The following is an 18,715-nucleotide window of genomic DNA, read 5'->3' on the forward strand; positions in this document are numbered from 1 at the left end:
TCATATACTGTACTTTAAATGAGCTTTTGTATATTCAAATACAATTATGTAGTGTCTTAGCTTTGTAATGAGCCCGAGTAGTAAATATTTAAACTTTTCCAAGTCCAATTAGGTGAAAAATTACCATACCCACCCATGAAAAGAATATCTCAACATGAACAAAATGTTAATTTTTAGCACATAATCGATGTAAAAAAGACAGGTTGGATACCAATGTTTTTATTATCAACGTATGTAATATATCTGCTCATTTAAGGTGAGTTAATATCAGTTTCAATGTTTTCAAAGTTTTTCATAAAATGGGAAATTTTGGGATTTTCATATTTTCTTTCATTTTACCTGTAATAGTCGATGTTTTCCAAGCACCCTACTTCACACAAGCTTTTGTGTATTCAAAAAACATTAAGTAGCATCTTACTTTTTAATGAGCCAAGGCAATGCACAATTAAATGTAGTCCAGGTCATTCTGGCAAAAGAATGGTACCCCAACCCACTAAAATCTGACTTCATGTGAAAGAAAACAATCATTTATAGCATACACGAAACTGTACGCAATGTCTGTCATTTATTACGGAAATCTTTTTGTATCAATTACCGAAGTAAACTGACATATGTATAAATCATCATGTACCCCCATGTCTCAGCTTTACAATGGTACCAAGAAAGTTGCAGTAACACTTAGGATTTTGCAGTAAAATGAGAAAAAAAACTACCCCACCACGCCGAAAAATTGCTTAAATTGTCAAGCAAAATTATGCTTTTATTGTGCCGAAGACGACAAAATATTAAAAAAGGGAAATTTCAGTATAAAACCAATTATCATGCATTTAACCAGATTTCTAGGGGTAGGGGTAATATTTTTAACATTTTCTGAAAATCCTCTTTTGAAAAGCAGTTTTTCGTGGTTTATTTAAGTAGAACATTAAATTATCTATCGAATGATACCAAATTTGAGACGTTTTAGTTGAGTAATAACTTGTGGAGTCGAATGTATTTGACTTTTGACTGAAAAATCGAAAATCCCATTTTTTTGCATTATTTGATAAATTCTGACTACGAAAATCGCCAAAACTCATCGAAAGAACCCCGGAAGTATAAATTGTGCATTTATACTCTAGGGGTTTTGACATTGAAAAATATGTCAATTTAAGTGATTTTTCGGCGGGGTAGGGGTATATATTTTTTCATTTAACCACAAAATCCTAAGTGTTACTGCAACTTTCTTGGTACCTTTGTAAATCTGAGGGATTTGGCTACATGGTGATACCTTAATGTGATTAGTTTGTGCCCATATGCTATTCCAGCAACGATTGGACGCTTATACAACTGAATAAAACAAATCTTGGCTTTTTGACCCGATGGGGTACAAATATATGCTTATACTGAAAAAAGAATCCGAGAATATTCTTTGGCGACAAATTGATTCTGTAATGGGAGGTATAAAGTTACCTAAAAATCACAATGAAGTTGATGAGAGGGGGGTGCACGGTGGACCCTCCCAGCCCATGGACTAAATGTTCTATGAGTCCAGTTTTCTCATATTATTTCTGTTATCTGCTGTTTGTTTACTCTACATTTTCCTCTATTTGCTTTGCTCTTTATTGTCGAATTTTAGATAGTGTACTGAAGTAAGAAGTCTAGCGAGGTTTTAAAATTTGCGTGGTTGCGACAAGTTCTGGCAAAAGGTATGATAAAAGCCATTAAGAGTAGGTCAAGATATGAGGCTGATACCTTACTATCTGTAATTTCTTTTATCCTAAGTTCTCTGTGGAAAATGCGATGTATGAAATTCCCGAAGCTTGGATCGATAATACGCCATCTATATAGCAGAAACTGAGATAAAACGATCTGGCTAATCGATGTTCCTATTTTTTGGATAAGGTCAGCTATATAATCAGCCTTTCAAGCGTGAAGAAATATGTCAGTGAGTAGAAGAGTACGTATTTTTCCCATTAGAATGCCGACTTTTTGTTTGAAAAGAGTAATTAAGGGAACCAAAACGCATCCATCACGCTGCACAAACATGTTGTCGTTAAAAAAAATTCGTCATTTTGATAACATATTCTTTTGTTTATTTGAAATATGATTTAACAAAGTATGAGAGAGTAATCGAGGGAACCAAGATTATAGCGGTAATCAAAAGAATTAATCTAGGGACAAAGACCAGACATGGAAAACAGACATACACAACATAGACTATAAAGTAACTAAAATCATAGATACAAAGTAACAAAAGCAAATGAGCAACTCGGACTCCACTAAAAACTGGGAGCATGGACCAGGTGCACAGGTAGGGTGAGCGTCCTCTGCTTTTCTAGAAACACCCGCCGAGTTGCTCATAAAAAGTCAAGTCCGGGGTAGACGAAAGAGAAAAGGAAAACTATGACACATTGAACAAATAAGTTTTCATGGTGCAGATGGGTACACCGAACGATCCACGAGTTCATGATGACGACCATAAAACTGTAGTGATGACTTCAATCTTGTAGCAACATAACCATGTTCCAAAAGCCTATTTGTTAGAATTCTAGCGCGATATGAAAAAAAAGTTGACGACTCTGAATGAAAAGTCATCATGTTTGTCGTAAGGTTTGGTCAATAGTTTTCCTTTACCATCGATTTCTAAGTGTAGGTATGAGGATAAGATATGAGGCTGACTTCACAGTGTCTGTAGTATCCTTTATCTCGAGTTCTTTGGGGTAGATGCGGAATCAACTACTACATATCTGTACCTAATTGTATCATCTTTGATGAAGTTACAACGATGCAAAATGTTTTTGAGTCTGGATTTTAACTGAGGATGCAGAATAGGGATATAAAGGTTTGAAGAACCATAGGTCTTAATGCTGTTGTATAATAATCTTAAATTGAGGGTTTCTAGAAGACCATTCGAATTTGTAACATCCTGTACATTCAATTTTGTTTGTTTGTTTATGATACTAAATACTTATTACGTTGATTTAAATGAGGTAGGTAAAGCTTTTAAAAGTAAAACAATTTTTACAAGAAGATAAAAAATAGAATGTCTTTAGCGGTGTTTTTCTTAAATATTTGAGTATTTATAAACATTTCAAACGAATAATAAAAAATAATTGAGATATTTTAAATACTTGTCTTAAATTTACCTTTCAAAATAATGAGCCGTTAAAGGATGCCGCACCATTTGAACATAATCGTTATTGAAGTTCCTGTTGCTCTCTCCAAGTCTGTTCTCCATTCCAAGTTTCCTTTTTAGTCTGTTTAACTTGTTCAACCATTTTATGATTATGACAAATGTTGGTATTGCAAAAATCAAAAAGATAGGTATGACAATTCCTAACACAAGCTTGTATTTATCTATAATAAAAATATTTACTGATATTAAAGTTCAATATCAAATATCTTAGCTGCGATATTTAAGTAGCACCCCACATATAAGAATAATGCAAAATGTGATTCATGGTTGGAAAGCCTTCATTTTTTTTATTTTTGATATTTTGTTTAAAATTTCATAGTGAACAAAAAGTAACATGTGGCTTTTCATAAGCAACTTAATAACAAAAATAAAAATGTGTAGCCTTTTTTTAGGTGTATCACATTTTACAGAATTTGCATGATTCGTACAAAGACTGCTACTTAAGAACTTTTAAATAGAGATGAAGTCTATAAACCTTCCCTTTCTGCATATGGGGAAAAGAACTGTTTTGGAAGCAATGCAAAATGAAATGGTCTTGTATATTTCCTGTTCGGTAAGATGACAAAAAATATATAAGAAATGTCTCACACATATCTTTTCTTTTATTTCTTCAATTCTTAAAATGACTATAGCTTGAAGGACCTAGGAAGATAACAGAAAAATGTAATCGTTCTCTACAACAAAATGTTATAATATGAAATTTGAAAGTTGTCACAGACGTTAACGTTGCAATAAAATAATGTCGATCAAAGACCATTCTTGTAGCCGAAACATAGGAGAATACCCCGTTAAATACGTTGAGTACAATTAATTACGTACCAAATGAAAGTTTATCTGCCACTGTATTCTGCCACATCACATCTGAAACAACCATTTATGATACATGTACAAATACTACAACTTCAAACTAACTGTTCAAGTTGAAAGGTGAATGAATATATAAGTATTGTTTAGTTTTAAGTTATTAAATACACAAGTTCTCAGTGGTGTAGTTCAAACAAGTTATCAAAGTTTCCGATTTTACATGTGTATGTTAGGATTAGGCAGCTAATAATACATCTAGTTATTTACCAATCTATATGATGCATATATTTTCACATTAATAATAGATTAAACGATTTGAGGTAACACGTAGAAAATATATAAATTGGCATGATGAATAAAAATGTCGGTAAACATTGATCTGCGTTGCGACCAATTCGGTCGTAAAGGGGTATATATCTTTCCTCGTCAACCTATCTGCTAATTAAAGTGTACGGGGATTATCTTTGCTTAATTTTGTTATGATATATCCATCTGCACCATTAAAACCAATTTGTTCACCGTGTCAAAGTGTTCCTTTCTTTTTTGTCGTATGGAATTTTCAAAAAAATTATAGTATAACTCGGTGCGTGTTTTTAGAAAAGTAAAAGACGCTTACGTCATCGATGCACCGTGTCTATGCTCCCAGTTTTAGTGACGTATGGGTTGCGTATTTACTTTTGTTTCTTTGAACGCGCTTTGTTTGGTCTAGCTTGTCTTTATTCCAGAAATGTATTTTTTTTTAATATTAGGTCGAATCTTGGTTCCCTTGATTATTCTTTTTTTTACAATTTACGTTCCTAACGAAGTTTGTTTTACTGCTTCTGAGGTCTGCAGCCACATTCTTATTTTAATCACTTTAATAAGATTAATCAACTTATGTACACTTGAATTATTATCTATCTTTATACCCTGTCTAACATTTGATAATAGAAGGTAAATTCACTAGTAAACAAGCATTGTATGGAACAAAATCACAGTCATGGTCAAGTTTTACACAAAAAAAAATCTCAAACTGAGATTTTTCTCAAATCTTTAGCCGATTGGTTGAAATTAAAGTTGAGAATTGTTTTCCCTTACGTTAGGACTTTTGTGAGCACCAAAGATATGTTTGGACCCATACAAGAACCAGATATAAAGTTTTTTTGACTGTTGGTCTTTCTTACATTACAGTAGCAGCGAAAGAGCCATAACCGACAGTAACCATAAACGTGTGTCAGAGACACCAGAGAAAAAAATCGATTAATGGCAAGGCAAACATAGACACAGACACAAAGAATAATTATTAAAAATTTGATATATTGAATCCGAATTAACTTTTATTTGTTATTTTTACGCCTTCATTCCAATTATATAAAAAAATACCTTCCACTGTAAAATTATACAGCTCTGATTCTATCCAATTGACATCTCTTGCATTTTCTTTCTCGTTTAAAGGGTGCATCTAAACAAAATAAGATTTACCAAAGAAAACATTTAAGATTAATATTTTTGTCATTCAACAAACACGTTCCATATTACGTTTTTTATCAACTAAGGTTCAAATATTAGCTTTATGGATGTAGAGAAAAAAAGAAAACAAAGACAAAAACAAACAGAAAGAAATGTGTGTCAAAATTTAATAAATTCTAATAAAAATCTGGTTTTGAAAGAACTTCTTTTCATTATCCTCTGGAAGTAAAATGGTCTATAAGCTATTTTACCTGCATATAATACAGTCCTGGGCCCTCTACAGTTACAGTGAAGTCTTTTTTTCCCTGCATTCATAAAAGTAAAAAGTGAAAAATGCTTTTCTAAGGAATCATTCCTTTTCCCACTTATTTTTAAAGTGAGACTTTATGAGCAACGGGTGGTCCTATAAAAATAGTGAACACTTATCCTACCAATGCAACAAGAGCATTCTCCCAGTTTTAGTTAAATCTAGGTTACGTTACTACGTATGTTTCTTTGAACTTGCAATTTATATATTTCTTCTTCTTTATGGTGTGTCTGTTATCTATATCTTGTATTTATCCTAGGAATATATTCTTTAGATTTCCGCTCGAATTGTTGTTTCCTTGATTTCTCTTCAAAGTTGTTCTTGGTAGTTAACAGTTAATAACTAGTGTTGTAGGGAAGGACCATTTGATTCTCTCCGGGTTACTGTGGCTGGCAGGACATATTTTGTGGGGTCAGTATACTTATTTATGAATTTGGATTGCGGTTTGGAAAATTTAAATTTGAACCACATCAGAGCAGGAATATTTATTTCCATTTCACTGTATGAAGTAAAAATAACTACTGCCCATAATAGCACGAGTAGTCAATGGAACCAAAATGATTAATTGTGTCGTAAAACCAATTCGAACTAATGATGTTTTTTAGTCAACTTTTGCTATATTTTTTTCGTCATGATAGTCCTTTGTCGTATTTTGATAGGTATTTTTAGAGTAAAATACACATTCATCATATACTAAATCAACCAAACCAAACTAAATCAAGAACGATAACTTAAGGAAAGTGCCAATTTCATACACATTCTACACAATTTTTATTCCAAAAGCACAACAACCAAATGTTAAAGTAAGACTGGTTATGTGGTCTTTAACTGTTTCTGAACAAGAAATATTGGTTTATTGGACGGGTTTGGTCATGCATGAATTATCTCCTGTCTGATATTCGCAAAGACTGCGATTTAAGTAAAACGAGAAAAACAGGAACTGAAAAACGAATAATAAAAAACAATCCAACTCCTTTTGAACTTGGAGTATGGACCAGCTACACCGGTACGGTAATCGTACTTTGTCTTCCTTAAACCACTTGCCGAGTTGGTCATATGAAGTCAAATCAAGGTAACAACAAAGAACGATACTCAGTATTCTGAAGATATCATTTCTTATAGTTGGCATGGTAACACATTTAGAATTTCAAAAATCAACCGTAAAACTTTTGAAGTGATGACTTGTCTACCATTGAAATATGTGTAATATGTTTAGCACGAAACAAACAATTCGAGTAGTCCCATCATGCTCAGAGCTTCGAGTGCATAAAAAAATCCATATGCAGAAGGACTTCTTAGATATTTGACATTTTTTAATGAAAGGTCAACCCTCCTGTGTCTTTTTTCCAAATATTGTTAGTTAACATGACTTGCACTCTATCATTATGGATTTTCCCCCCGTTAACTTCCGTACAAGAACTTGTCCATTTAATCCAGAGTATTTCTATCACACTTTCCATGATTTTCTAATATTCTTAATTGATTAGGCTTTGTAGATTGCCTATTAGTTATATAGAAGAGCGAGTTTCTTGTCTTTAAAAATTGAAATTAGATTCTCACCCAATTAAGGTATCTAATATATCATAAAATATATGTTTGTAGACAGAGTGATTTCAAATAAATACAGATAGTAAATAGTTTTGTTTTTTAAATTATACTTAGTTATCAATATCGTCTAAATAACGGTTAAGGCTACCAATGGTAAGGGGCAAACAAAATGAATGTGAAACTGATTAATATCATGTCATTTGCGCGATACATTTTATTTTTAGAATCCGTATTTAATGGGATTCTTTTTAAAGCAAAAATGTAATATTATATCCTAATCACATATTAAAACTTTTACGACGTATTCGGAAATAAACGAGTTCTTGATATCGTTTCACTACGAACGTTATATTTAAGTACAAAAAATATCAGTTTTATGTATTTTAGATTTCGATATGCTGTACACGTGTTTCAAGGAGTAACCTCTCATCAGCAGCAATAAAATCAAATATGGAGGAAGATCATAACCATAATATTAGTTTTATGCAAGTAGTACTCAAAACCAAAACTATCGAAAGAGGAAGCCAAATCCATCACCGAGAGGTTCTATCATATGCAATGCAAGGAATAGAGCCTCAGTGTTTTACATATTTTTAAATTTGGAATACTGCAAGATTTTATAAATAGGGTATAAATAATATTTAAACTGATCTTATTTACTTCAACAGGGATAATTAAGTTGTTTGTATTTTTTGTGTTGGTAACGTCTGTTAGACTCTCAAAATACTCTGAAATTCAGCGGTAGTGTAATTTTCCAGGAATTGTTCTTCTTTTTAATCAAATTTCTCGTTCCATTTTTTTAAAACTAATAATGGAAACTAAGTCTTTCTACATGTATATCAAGAAAATCCTAAGTTCAAGAAAGAAATTAAATATCAGCAAAAAATACAGAAGCTTCAGGAGTGAGATGATTCAAATACGTACGAAAGATTGGTAGTGCTATGACTTCTGTCACATTTCCCGATTGATGCGAGACATTTCTCAGCTCCAATGTGGAATTGAGAAATGCCAACTAGAAACTGAAAAAATGTCAACTTGAATCTTGGAAATGTCAACTTGGAAGTGAGAAATGTCAAATTGAACTGCACAATGTCACTTGAAAGTGAAAAATGCAATAAAAAATATATAAATCCAAACCAAGAGAAAGCAATGATAAGCTCTTATTTATCTGAATGGTGATTTTTTTCTCATGAGTGTATACCTTTGTCCTTTGTTATTTTCTCTATTTTTATGTTTATACAAGAAATTAAATTGAAGGATCGGAATTTCACTTTTACATAATACGAGACCTTGATCTCTTTTCAATTTGAGGGTGTATATAAGGAGTTTTGTAGCCTTCCATTCTTTTGTAATATCAACGCTTTTATTTGGCAAAATTTTGACTTTTCAAGGAATATAGATATAATTCAAATTAAATTTGAACGATTCGAACTAGTCCCTCATGGTCCAGAATATTGACTTAAAGCTAATTGTGTTTTTTATAGTATGTTATTGGTGTTTATAAGGAATGTTTAGAAAACCATGTAGTTGATCTGCATTAATCGAGTTTTTTTAACTGACAGAAAATGTACTTCTGTAAGTGAAGGCTACGATGCTAATTTGAATTTCAAACTCCTTTCTTGAGGCCCAGAATTTTGACTTGAAGTTGGCATTTTTATATTACTGAGGGTTTGATCGATGCATTTAAGAAACTTTGCCGAAAACCATGCTTTAATCCCATATACTGAGAGTATTAACCAACTATTACAAGACACTTGAAAATATAAGTGACGAGTATGATTAAAACTCGCCACGCGAGATACAACGTGAAAGTGTGAGATTCCAACCCTCCTATATTTAACTCCTTGGTTTATATTGGCGGAAATGTTTTGTCGACCAGTTTTTCATTTCATTTAAAGTGCATAAAATATATACGCCTGAAAAAGTGTAATTTTCTTATTTTTGTGTTTTTAAGGGCCATGAATCTCAATTATGGTGTGTGTCGTCCTAATGCGTGTTTTGTTTCTATGCTTCAAATATAAGCGTATAGTGTATATCAATTATGAAAAGAATGAATGTACAAATAATAAAGTACTTTTTTGTGAAGAGATGTATCTTGTTCTTTAACAATAAATTGCTTATGTGATGAAATTATGCTAAATTTATTGATGAATCTTAGTAACTGTAAATTTATCTGACTAGGCATAATTTCATTCATAAATTTAAGACTGAATCGTTGACTATACAAACGTATTTGAATCACAAATATATGTTTAAATACGTTTAAAAAAACGGACACATCAAACTTAAATTTTTACAACGAAACGAATATCTACAGGCTGTTAACTGGTTTAGAATTATTCAATGATTTATAAAATGTATACCAGTGTGCCACAGCCAACAGCCTGCAGAAAAGACATAGATACAGATGAGTATTTGAACACATTTATTTGTAAATGGTTGATGAGTAAAATTCAACAGGAAAGCATTAAAAGCAGTGACACACTGGCATACAGGATTCCAGCAGCCTTGTAGATTTCAATGGTTTTTCTGGAATATCCAAAAAATCATAAAGTAAGGTAGATTGCTATTTTCGAAAACTGATTTTCCAAATTGCAGAGCGTAATTTAAACAAATCTACTTTTTGTAGGTCGCCATAACTTGCATAGAAGAACAATTTGTAAGGAAATTGTATTTCAACCTTACGCTTTTTTGGTGACAATAAAAGTTTCGGGGGAAATTAATATGCTGCAGATCAAAAATGGCATTCGCTAAATAGTTTGAACACGTTTGCAAAAACGTTACATTATTAGCAGCAGCATCATAACAAATGTTCAGAAACGCTAAAAAGGGCATCTAGTAAGGTATCTAAGTAGTACAATTTAATAATAAAAAAATATACGAATGTCCTCTTAAAAAGTAAAAAGATTTCCAGAAACAGTAACACATACCCCATCAATCGAATAGAAGTTTCCCTCTACCATATTACTTTTCCAATTGACAGATCTCCCGACGTTAATGACATATGCGTCGTGGAACTGTGTGGGTACAGGCCTTGCAGTACAGTTTAATTGGTAGCACAATATTACATTTAGATCGAATGATCTATCAAGTTGAACAACATGTAATCCATCTCCTTCGAAAAGAACTGTGCCTTAACATACATTGAAAAAAAAACATAGAATTAATAAATATAGCAATGAACATACTACAGTATAAACGAGTAAGACAAAATATACTTTGCTACTTTACTTTGGTAATATTTTTCTTCGGACGGAAGTGATTAAAGTAGGTTAAATACTGTGATATTAAGTTTGAATGTGTAAGGTCATATTAATCTACCTTTTATGACACTTATATGTTTATTTGGATGTAAAAAAAAAACAAAAACAAAAAACTCACAGATTAAAAAGTTTTGGTATTGGTTTAAAGACTTCATAATCGGGAGCAGTATGTATGGTTTAAAATCTATTGTGTTAAAGATACCGCCCTTTTGAATATTTATTTGTGTTGTTTTTTTAATTGTTTTGGTCACTTTCAGCTTTTAGATGTTTCCTAAATTTTCTCAATCATTGTATTACTTTTCTTTCCTTTTAAATCAGCTTAAATGTACTGCCATATTTGTGTTTGTGTATATATTGGTATGGTTGATTGATTGATTGTTGGGGTTTAACGCACGAGCCGCAATATTTCAGCTATATTCAGGCGATAGATGGGTATGGAAATGAAAAATAAAATGTTTACCTTTTCTGTTATTAGTGGCCTTTGATACCTCTACTGTGTGTATGACAAAAAGATCATACTTTACTGTGTACTGATCAGGAGCCAGAGGAATGATCTATGAAATATTAATTAAAGTTCATTAATTAATCACTAGGAATAATAATTTTAGAATAAGTGATTAGATCCAGTTACAAATTAAAAAATATACAACCCTCCAAGTTTTTTGGTAAATCAGTTATAATCCTAAGATTATCGTCATCGGCAAAGGAATGCAAGCCTTGCAACGTCATAGGTTAGTTTAACATTTTTAATGGACCTAACAATAGAGGTTGTTGTGTGAATACGGAACTAGTATATTTACAAAAAAATCGAAACCCAGTTTTATACACTGCAGCTGGCCTTTAAGAAAATGCAAGAATTGTACACGTGCAATGTCGGAAATATGAATGGTAAACCACAACGTTATCTGATTGATTAACGACGTTTGACTTAAATAATTTTGAAAGAAGCACAACAGAAAACGTCCGCTTGTTCGTGGAGTTTAATATATAGTTTTAGTTGTTTTTTTTAAATATATGCAATACTGCTGCAGAATATTTATACTTAAATACTTAAGACTCTTGTTTTACTGTTTTCTTAACATTACTATTTTAACATGTTTTGTCTATGTATTAACGGTTTAATTCAACTTTCCATACAGTGGTCGTGTTGAATTATTCCAATATTAATGAGTAAAATCACAATCCATTTGAAAGAGTAATCAAGGAAATAAATATTCTAGCGGAATGTAGTCCAGGCACAAAGACCAAACATCGAATATAGACACACACATCAAAGATTATAAAATAACTAAAATAACACATACAAAGTAACAAAAGTAAATGAGTAAATCTGACTGCACTAAAAACTGGGAAATGCCCCAGGTGTATTGGTAAAGAGGTTTGGTGGTAAATTTTGCAGATGCAGCTACATAACGTTGTTTGTATGGATTCTTGTGGAGTTTAGGAATCAAGTACATAGACGATAGATAACGATCATCGTCTTTGGTATGGAGACCAGAAGTGGATAGCACAGACTTATTGTTTTCTCCTATCTCTTCTTTGGAGAGTGTGGTAGCAATATAGGTCTTATTACTGCTATTATTTTCTACGTCTACATCTGATAATAAACATTGAATATAATACGTTTTGCAGATAAAAACAATGTTGTTTTGGACTTTGTCTGCTGGAACATCAACATATTTGTCATGTATAGTAAACAATATTTTGCTACAACGGGGTTTTTGAAAACTGATGTAACATTGACACTCATTGACCTAATCAAAATGTTCATAAGTTTCAAATTTAAAGACCTCACAGCCTTTACTCAATCTGAGAGAGATTCAATGTCTTCTTGTTCCCGTTTTATCAATTTTCTTGCGAAGTTCTCCACGGCATTCATAACAACTTTGAAGTTATAATTCCTATTTATGGAGCGTGTTTCTCAGTACTTGGGACCTTTAGAAAGGATCTCACGGAGAGATTCGTTTTCTATGATGTACAAATCTTCCGTAATGACGTGACCGGAAGAACCATATTTGAATTATTGAGTTTTTCCAAGAACAGTCAAGAAAAATGCTCAATCTACAGGTCCTTCAGCAGTCTTTTCTACTTGAAAATTTTGGATGCAATAGGTGTAGCATAGGAATATGAAATAATCGGTATTGATTTGTCATTGCAATACGGGTGAATTTTGTTCATGACGTTTTTTTGTGTGTGATGGAGGATGTGAGCCAAATTAATTGCATCTATACCTTTGCTGACAATCGGTAGTGGGAGAAATGGTCTTTGTTCTTCTGTTACATAAACTGGTTAAAAGAGTCTGTGGAAACCAATTTTTAAAATGATGGCCACAAATCTGTTTAATGATGAGGTAGGTTTAGAAACAGGAGTGTCAAGTCTTGTTTTGTAAATTGAGTTTAGTAGAGTGAGAGGTATAGGATAGAGGTTTTTTGTATAAAAGGAAGAAGACCATCTATGGAGGCAAAATGCGTCATTGGTGATGTATGGTATTGAAGGCCATGATTCCTTATTCGTCTTGGATTTTTGACAAATAAATTCATCAATATTTATGTTGTTGTTAGATTGGCTTGAAAGGTCTTCTATACTTTTGATATTATCATTGCACCCGTAAGGTATTGCAGTACCTAGTATGCGTAAGATATTCAATCGAATTTGAGGACATTTCATTGGTTTAGTTGTATTTAACCGGTTCGACACGTCTAAGCAGTATTTCGTCATTCTTACTTTCAATCAATATTGCACAAATAGAAATGCCATTATAACATATTATAATTTAAGGTATTTCATTTGATTCCTTGTTAACACAGACGGGAAACAGCAATCTTAATTTAAAAGCCGTTGATGCTACTTTATCAGGATTTGTCCGTACAGTCTCTCTGAATCAAAGACAACTGCAATAATAGGTGTTATGCTATGATATGTGACCTTTTGTATTACTCGACTTTTCAAACTACATATTTCAAATAATATGAAGTTTATCATGTAATAAACTATATTTTAAACCTCCTTTTGCTTCAAATATTTGTTGAATAAATTTGAAAATAATATATTCATCATTTTTTAACTTTTTTAACGAACATCATCGATTTTAAAATATTCATTGTGATACTAAGTTTCATTCATACTCCATGTTTGATCAAATTCACGTTTAATGACTAGCGTAGATTTGTGCAATAACTTAAAGACTGGTAACTGAACATCTAATCGCACTTGATAAAGCAGAAATATACATAGAGTTTTTAGAAAGATACTTTCCTGCTTATAATCAAATAACAATAATCTTATTTAAAGATGCGCAAAGAATGATCTGGCAAAATAAAAAATGAGTGGCTTGAAGCGTCCGACCTTTTAACTTTTGACCAGTAATACCGCTACCGTATATATCCGAAAAATAGGTGGACCACATTACCTGAAATCCATATAAAACGCTACCATTAGCTGGTACTTGATCTGCGTGTATTTGAAAGATTTCCGACGTTGAATCCTGAATAAAATAAAGGATTTAAATTATAAATGCAAGTTACAATAAGCTCTTTGCCAAACCAAGGAGACTTATGCTGATTTATTGCTACAGGGAAATGTCATGTAAGAATACTATATTCATAATTGCAAATTCAGGATTTAAGCTGAAAAGGCAAATCTTTACGGTGAAAAATATCCCGAATCAACAGTCATTCGCATTTTTCACAATGATAAAAAAAAATCACAATAATTTGTGAATTTACAATATACCACATACTTTTTACAGGTACATGTATGAATACAGTATAAAATGTTTTTCGTACATGATATTTTATTGAAACGGCCATCTTTGGTTTGATTTTTTTAAATGCAGTTCCATATAAAAAATCCAACAAATATGTAAGCGGGCCATATGATTGTTTCAAAATTATAATTAAATTTATTTGCTTTAAAATGTTCGTATGAAAGGAATAAAACAAAAGCAAACATTGATCTGAGTTACCACTAGTTCATCTTTTAAACCCATTTTTTAAGAGGGAGTCCACGCCAAAAACCAGGCAGTGGAAGGCACATGACATTTTTTTTCTTCAGAAACTCTTTCATTTTGTTCAAAATTTGGTTGCTTTCTCAGGGAACTCTAAAATCCCTTTCTGAGCCATCAATTCATCAATTTCGCTGAAATGCATACTTAATATCGGCCACTCAGGTGAATATGACGATCATAAAGTTTTGGACATGTCAACTTAACAGGTTCCGACTAGCTTTCAGTAATTTTGAGCGTTCTTTAACTGAATATCACATTTTGGCTAAATGTTGTTTGTTGAGGTGTTCCATTAAGGATAATTGGATATATATTACTGAGTGAATTTTATGATGTGTTTTTATGTTGCTAGAGTTCATTTTTGAACATACATAAAAGGAGATGGTTAAAACTAGTTTAACCCGACCGCAGACATGCACCTGTCCACAGTCAGGGAATAATGGTAATCCATGTGTTTTCGTGTCTTTATTTGACTTTAATGTTTATTTTGAAGAAATGTCATAGTTTTGCTATTATTAATTTTATTGCCTTACAGAGCTTACTAAAAGGTGTGTTTACACTTATTGAAGACCTTAGGTTACTCCTGTAAGTATTCATTTTTATAAAGATTATACGATGGTGCATTTGCTGCGTTTCATCATATCTGTCCCTTTTTCTATTAGAGATATGGGCAACATATTTTTGTCAAAAAATTCCTATTGTCTCAAAATTTATTAAGACGAATGGAATGTTAATACCCATGATAGTTTTTTTTTCAAATATTTGCAGCCTAGTTTATTCATGGTTTTTCAAATGTTAAATTCATTTCATTAATCAACTATACTTCTAATTGCATTAAGTGGAAGTATTTGTAAGAATCAGACAAAATTGGGTAAACCATAAATATTCATGTCAAAAGCATACCGATCAGACAATATAATTTCAATCCATGATGATTTCTTTATTTGCAAAGAATACTGTTTTATCTCTGCATCACTAGATTTGTTCAGAAATTTTTTTCAATAGAATGTCAGAAAAAAATGAGATTTGACATTTATTTGCCAATGAATGTTTATTTTCAGTGCATTTTTATTTTAATGAAATTATAAACTCAATCGACCAAAACGATATGGAAAATCTTTTTTTTTATATTCTGGTTGTACTAATGATCAAATTACACTTTCATACCATGTTTCACCGTTGTCTGATTTTTACACAGACTGACACTTAATAAAAAATTCGAGGCTGTTCATCATAAATACTCAATATCTTTCAATCATGTCTTCCTGACGATCGAAGTTTTGAAAGACGACAAATATATAAGCAACATATTCATGACATAGTAATTTTTTGTAAGTCGCTGAGTGCTTTTTATGCATTCTTCAGCGTTATGATGACAATCTATAGAAAAGTCGATATGCTGCTGGAAAAGTATTTTCAGGGAAAATATGGTCGATAATAAAACAAAAAAATAAAATCGCGTTTGTAAAAAAAAATTAGTTGAAGGTTTTCCTCTTTTGCCAATATACGAGATGAAGTTCAAGATTTGAAGCACACATCAATGTGTAAGTAATAATCTTAAGCTGTTTTTGTTAGATGAAATAAAGATAGCCATGATGAAACATCGTCTGTATAGTGATTGGATTGGGTCTGCCTAATAGGAGTATAGTAGTATAGTAAAAGATAAATAAGTGTACAATGAGTGTCCATAGGAATTGATAAACAATCTACCACACTATTAAAATATAATATATTTCTGAAATTACAATACCTCGACAGTTTTCCTAAGAAAGAGGACAATAAGTAATTATAGAGATACTTACATTACTGACTAGATCTTACTTCAAAGCAAGTGTCAAAGCCGTAAATGTTTTTGCAAGCATGTCAAATTTATCGGTTTTCCTTTAGCAATAATACAATTTTTGTAATTTGAATGTATCTAGAAAAACATATCTAGCATACTTACATTTGCAACAATCGTTACATTCGGCGTTGAAATAAATTTGCTTTCTTTAAAAAGCGAAGTATTGTCAGGTTGAGTAACCTGACCCCATTTTATTTTATAATAAGCTATAACTCCGAGAGAGCCTTTGTCGCTTGGTGGGATCCATTCAAGTTTGATTAGCATTGGATTTTGTCCTTTATCGACTTTCATGCTAATATTTCTCACGTTGCCAGGCGTTGAATCTGTAAACATTTATGCTTATCATATATCTATATAACACGCGTCGTCCTGTTCGAGTTGATAAAACTTTTGTCAAAACTTAGAACTTTAAAGTTATGAGTTGAGTTATGAAAAATGAAACTTACTGAAGATCCTGAATAAATAAATAAATATGATATGAAGACGAATTGCATGCTCTTCAATAAACCCATTGGTATTTTCAAATTTTCAATACTTGATTTTTCTAAAACATCTAATTCGGAAATGCGACCTGATCGATGCAAACCATCAAAATGTAAAAAAATGGGTGAAAATATTGGCCAACGACGCAATATCAAGGCACACATTTGTTTTTATTAATATGATAACTTAAAAGTTTTGATCTTATTTAAGAAAGTAACTTACTATTTTTGAGTGGACACGGAAAATTGTCGATTTTCTTGCAGTCTGAAAAAAGATGAAATGTAAACCTTAATATGCCTGCAAATTCTTGCTTAATTTTTTACTCTTATCTTATTCACTTTGCCATTAGTTCGGGACCAATAAGTTTTCATTGGAATGCTACAGACTGAAGTTCCAAGAGACCATTGGAATACCTATACATGTGTATAAACACTTTGTGTACAATTTCAGTCCATCTGCTTCTATTTTTTTGGGCTCTTACGAGGGTAATTACAGAAAGAAAAATGTGAGTAATCATATCATTCAATATCAGATTCCGATTTATCTCTGTAATATGTTAATACCAATTATGTACAATTTTTACAGAAAACGATCTTGAAATAACTGAAATAATTGATAACAGAGATAACGGGTAATACCAAATTGTTATATAAAGGCTTTGATAAGTCGATGATTGTCAAATTGTTATGTGAATATACCTGTTAGGTCAACGGTGAAGTTCGTCCATCCTCCAATGGTATGGCATACAGACGTAGCTTTTATCTAAAAATGTTCTAATACAGTTTATTGATATAAAAGTGATGTTAGAGTACATACATATAAAATATCAGGCAATAATAACAACAAATGTATGATATATTGATACTTGATAAATTTCAGGTTAATATATACATGTTTTTTTGTTCATGGTTGCTTTTTTTATTTTAACACAATGAAGGTATATTTGATTACCGCTATAACCTTGGATTCCTGATTACTCTTGTAATTTTATGATGTATCTTTTCCACACCAAACAACCGATGTTGCTGTACTGAACGTAATGTCAATGTCAATTACGTTATAGATACCTGAGTTGTGAACACACATCCTAAGGCATCTCTACTGACTCTCATCAGCACATACTTTCTTCCTCTCTGCAATGAGGAAAAATTTGAAATGCAAACTCATTTTTTTTTAAAGTTTCAGATCACAAAATTAAAAGCATGAAATATAACTGTTTTAACATTATAAAAGGATAAAACAAGATTTACTTTTATTGTCTAGACTTTGTTAATCAATATCAGAATATTTTAATTGAAAGAAAAGTTTAATGATATGTTTTATGTCTATGAAGACATAACCACAATCTTGTGTAGAACAAGAATGACCTGCAAAACTGGTCTTTTTCTTGTTTGCATCACGGACTTGAGATTGTTTTATATCGCCAGAAAAAGTAGTCATTCTTTTAAATTCAATTTTAGAATCAATCTTTTTGATTAGAGCTAATCAGGAAGAAGAATGATGATGACGTAACTGTAACGAAGCAACATTATTTCTATCAGATGATTAATGTAATTGTTTTCACGATCTAAAACTAACATATAGTAAGACTGATATAGTAGAATAAACTGCGCACTCTTAATTCATCCTCAGCACTTGCATTACATCACCGACATGTAAGCTAAAGTTTGTAAACGTATAAGAGTAAGAATTAGTAAGAATCAGGTAAATGGGAACAACCAGAAACCCCTCCGAACTGATAATATAATTTTACTTAATGATATTTTTTTTCTATTTGAAAAAAACAACTATTTTATCTCTGTATCACTGGAATTGTTCAGAAATGTTTCAACAGATTGTT

The 18,715-nt window shown here is 31.7% G+C and overlaps 1 protein-coding gene across 1 annotated transcript in view; it reads right to left on the reverse strand.

Annotated features, from left to right (window-relative positions):
* LOC148625258 (uncharacterized) overlaps positions 1-18,715 on the reverse strand; it is a 61,988-nt gene that overhangs the window by 33,839 nt on the left and 9,434 nt on the right. The window contains exons 9-19 of the mRNA XM_088568698.1: positions 17,943-18,008; positions 17,574-17,637; positions 17,098-17,139; positions 16,495-16,715; positions 13,956-14,030; positions 11,007-11,100; positions 10,214-10,416; positions 5,680-5,733; positions 5,342-5,420; positions 3,995-4,036; positions 3,126-3,336 (exon numbers count right to left, since the gene is read on the reverse strand). Coding sequence (XP_088424824.1) covers positions 3,126-3,336; positions 3,995-4,036; positions 5,342-5,420; positions 5,680-5,733; positions 10,214-10,416; positions 11,007-11,100; positions 13,956-14,030; positions 16,495-16,715; positions 17,098-17,139; positions 17,574-17,637; positions 17,943-18,008 — 1,151 coding nt within the window. The remainder of the gene's footprint in view (positions 1-3,125; positions 3,337-3,994; positions 4,037-5,341; positions 5,421-5,679; positions 5,734-10,213; positions 10,417-11,006; positions 11,101-13,955; positions 14,031-16,494; positions 16,716-17,097; positions 17,140-17,573; positions 17,638-17,942; positions 18,009-18,715) is intronic.

Source organism: Perna viridis, chromosome 2, assembly GCF_037379345.1.
Source record: "Perna viridis isolate PV_CMFRI_1.1 ecotype Kerala chromosome 2, ASM3737934v1, whole genome shotgun sequence".
NCBI lineage: Eukaryota > Metazoa > Mollusca > Bivalvia > Mytilida > Mytilidae > Perna > Perna viridis.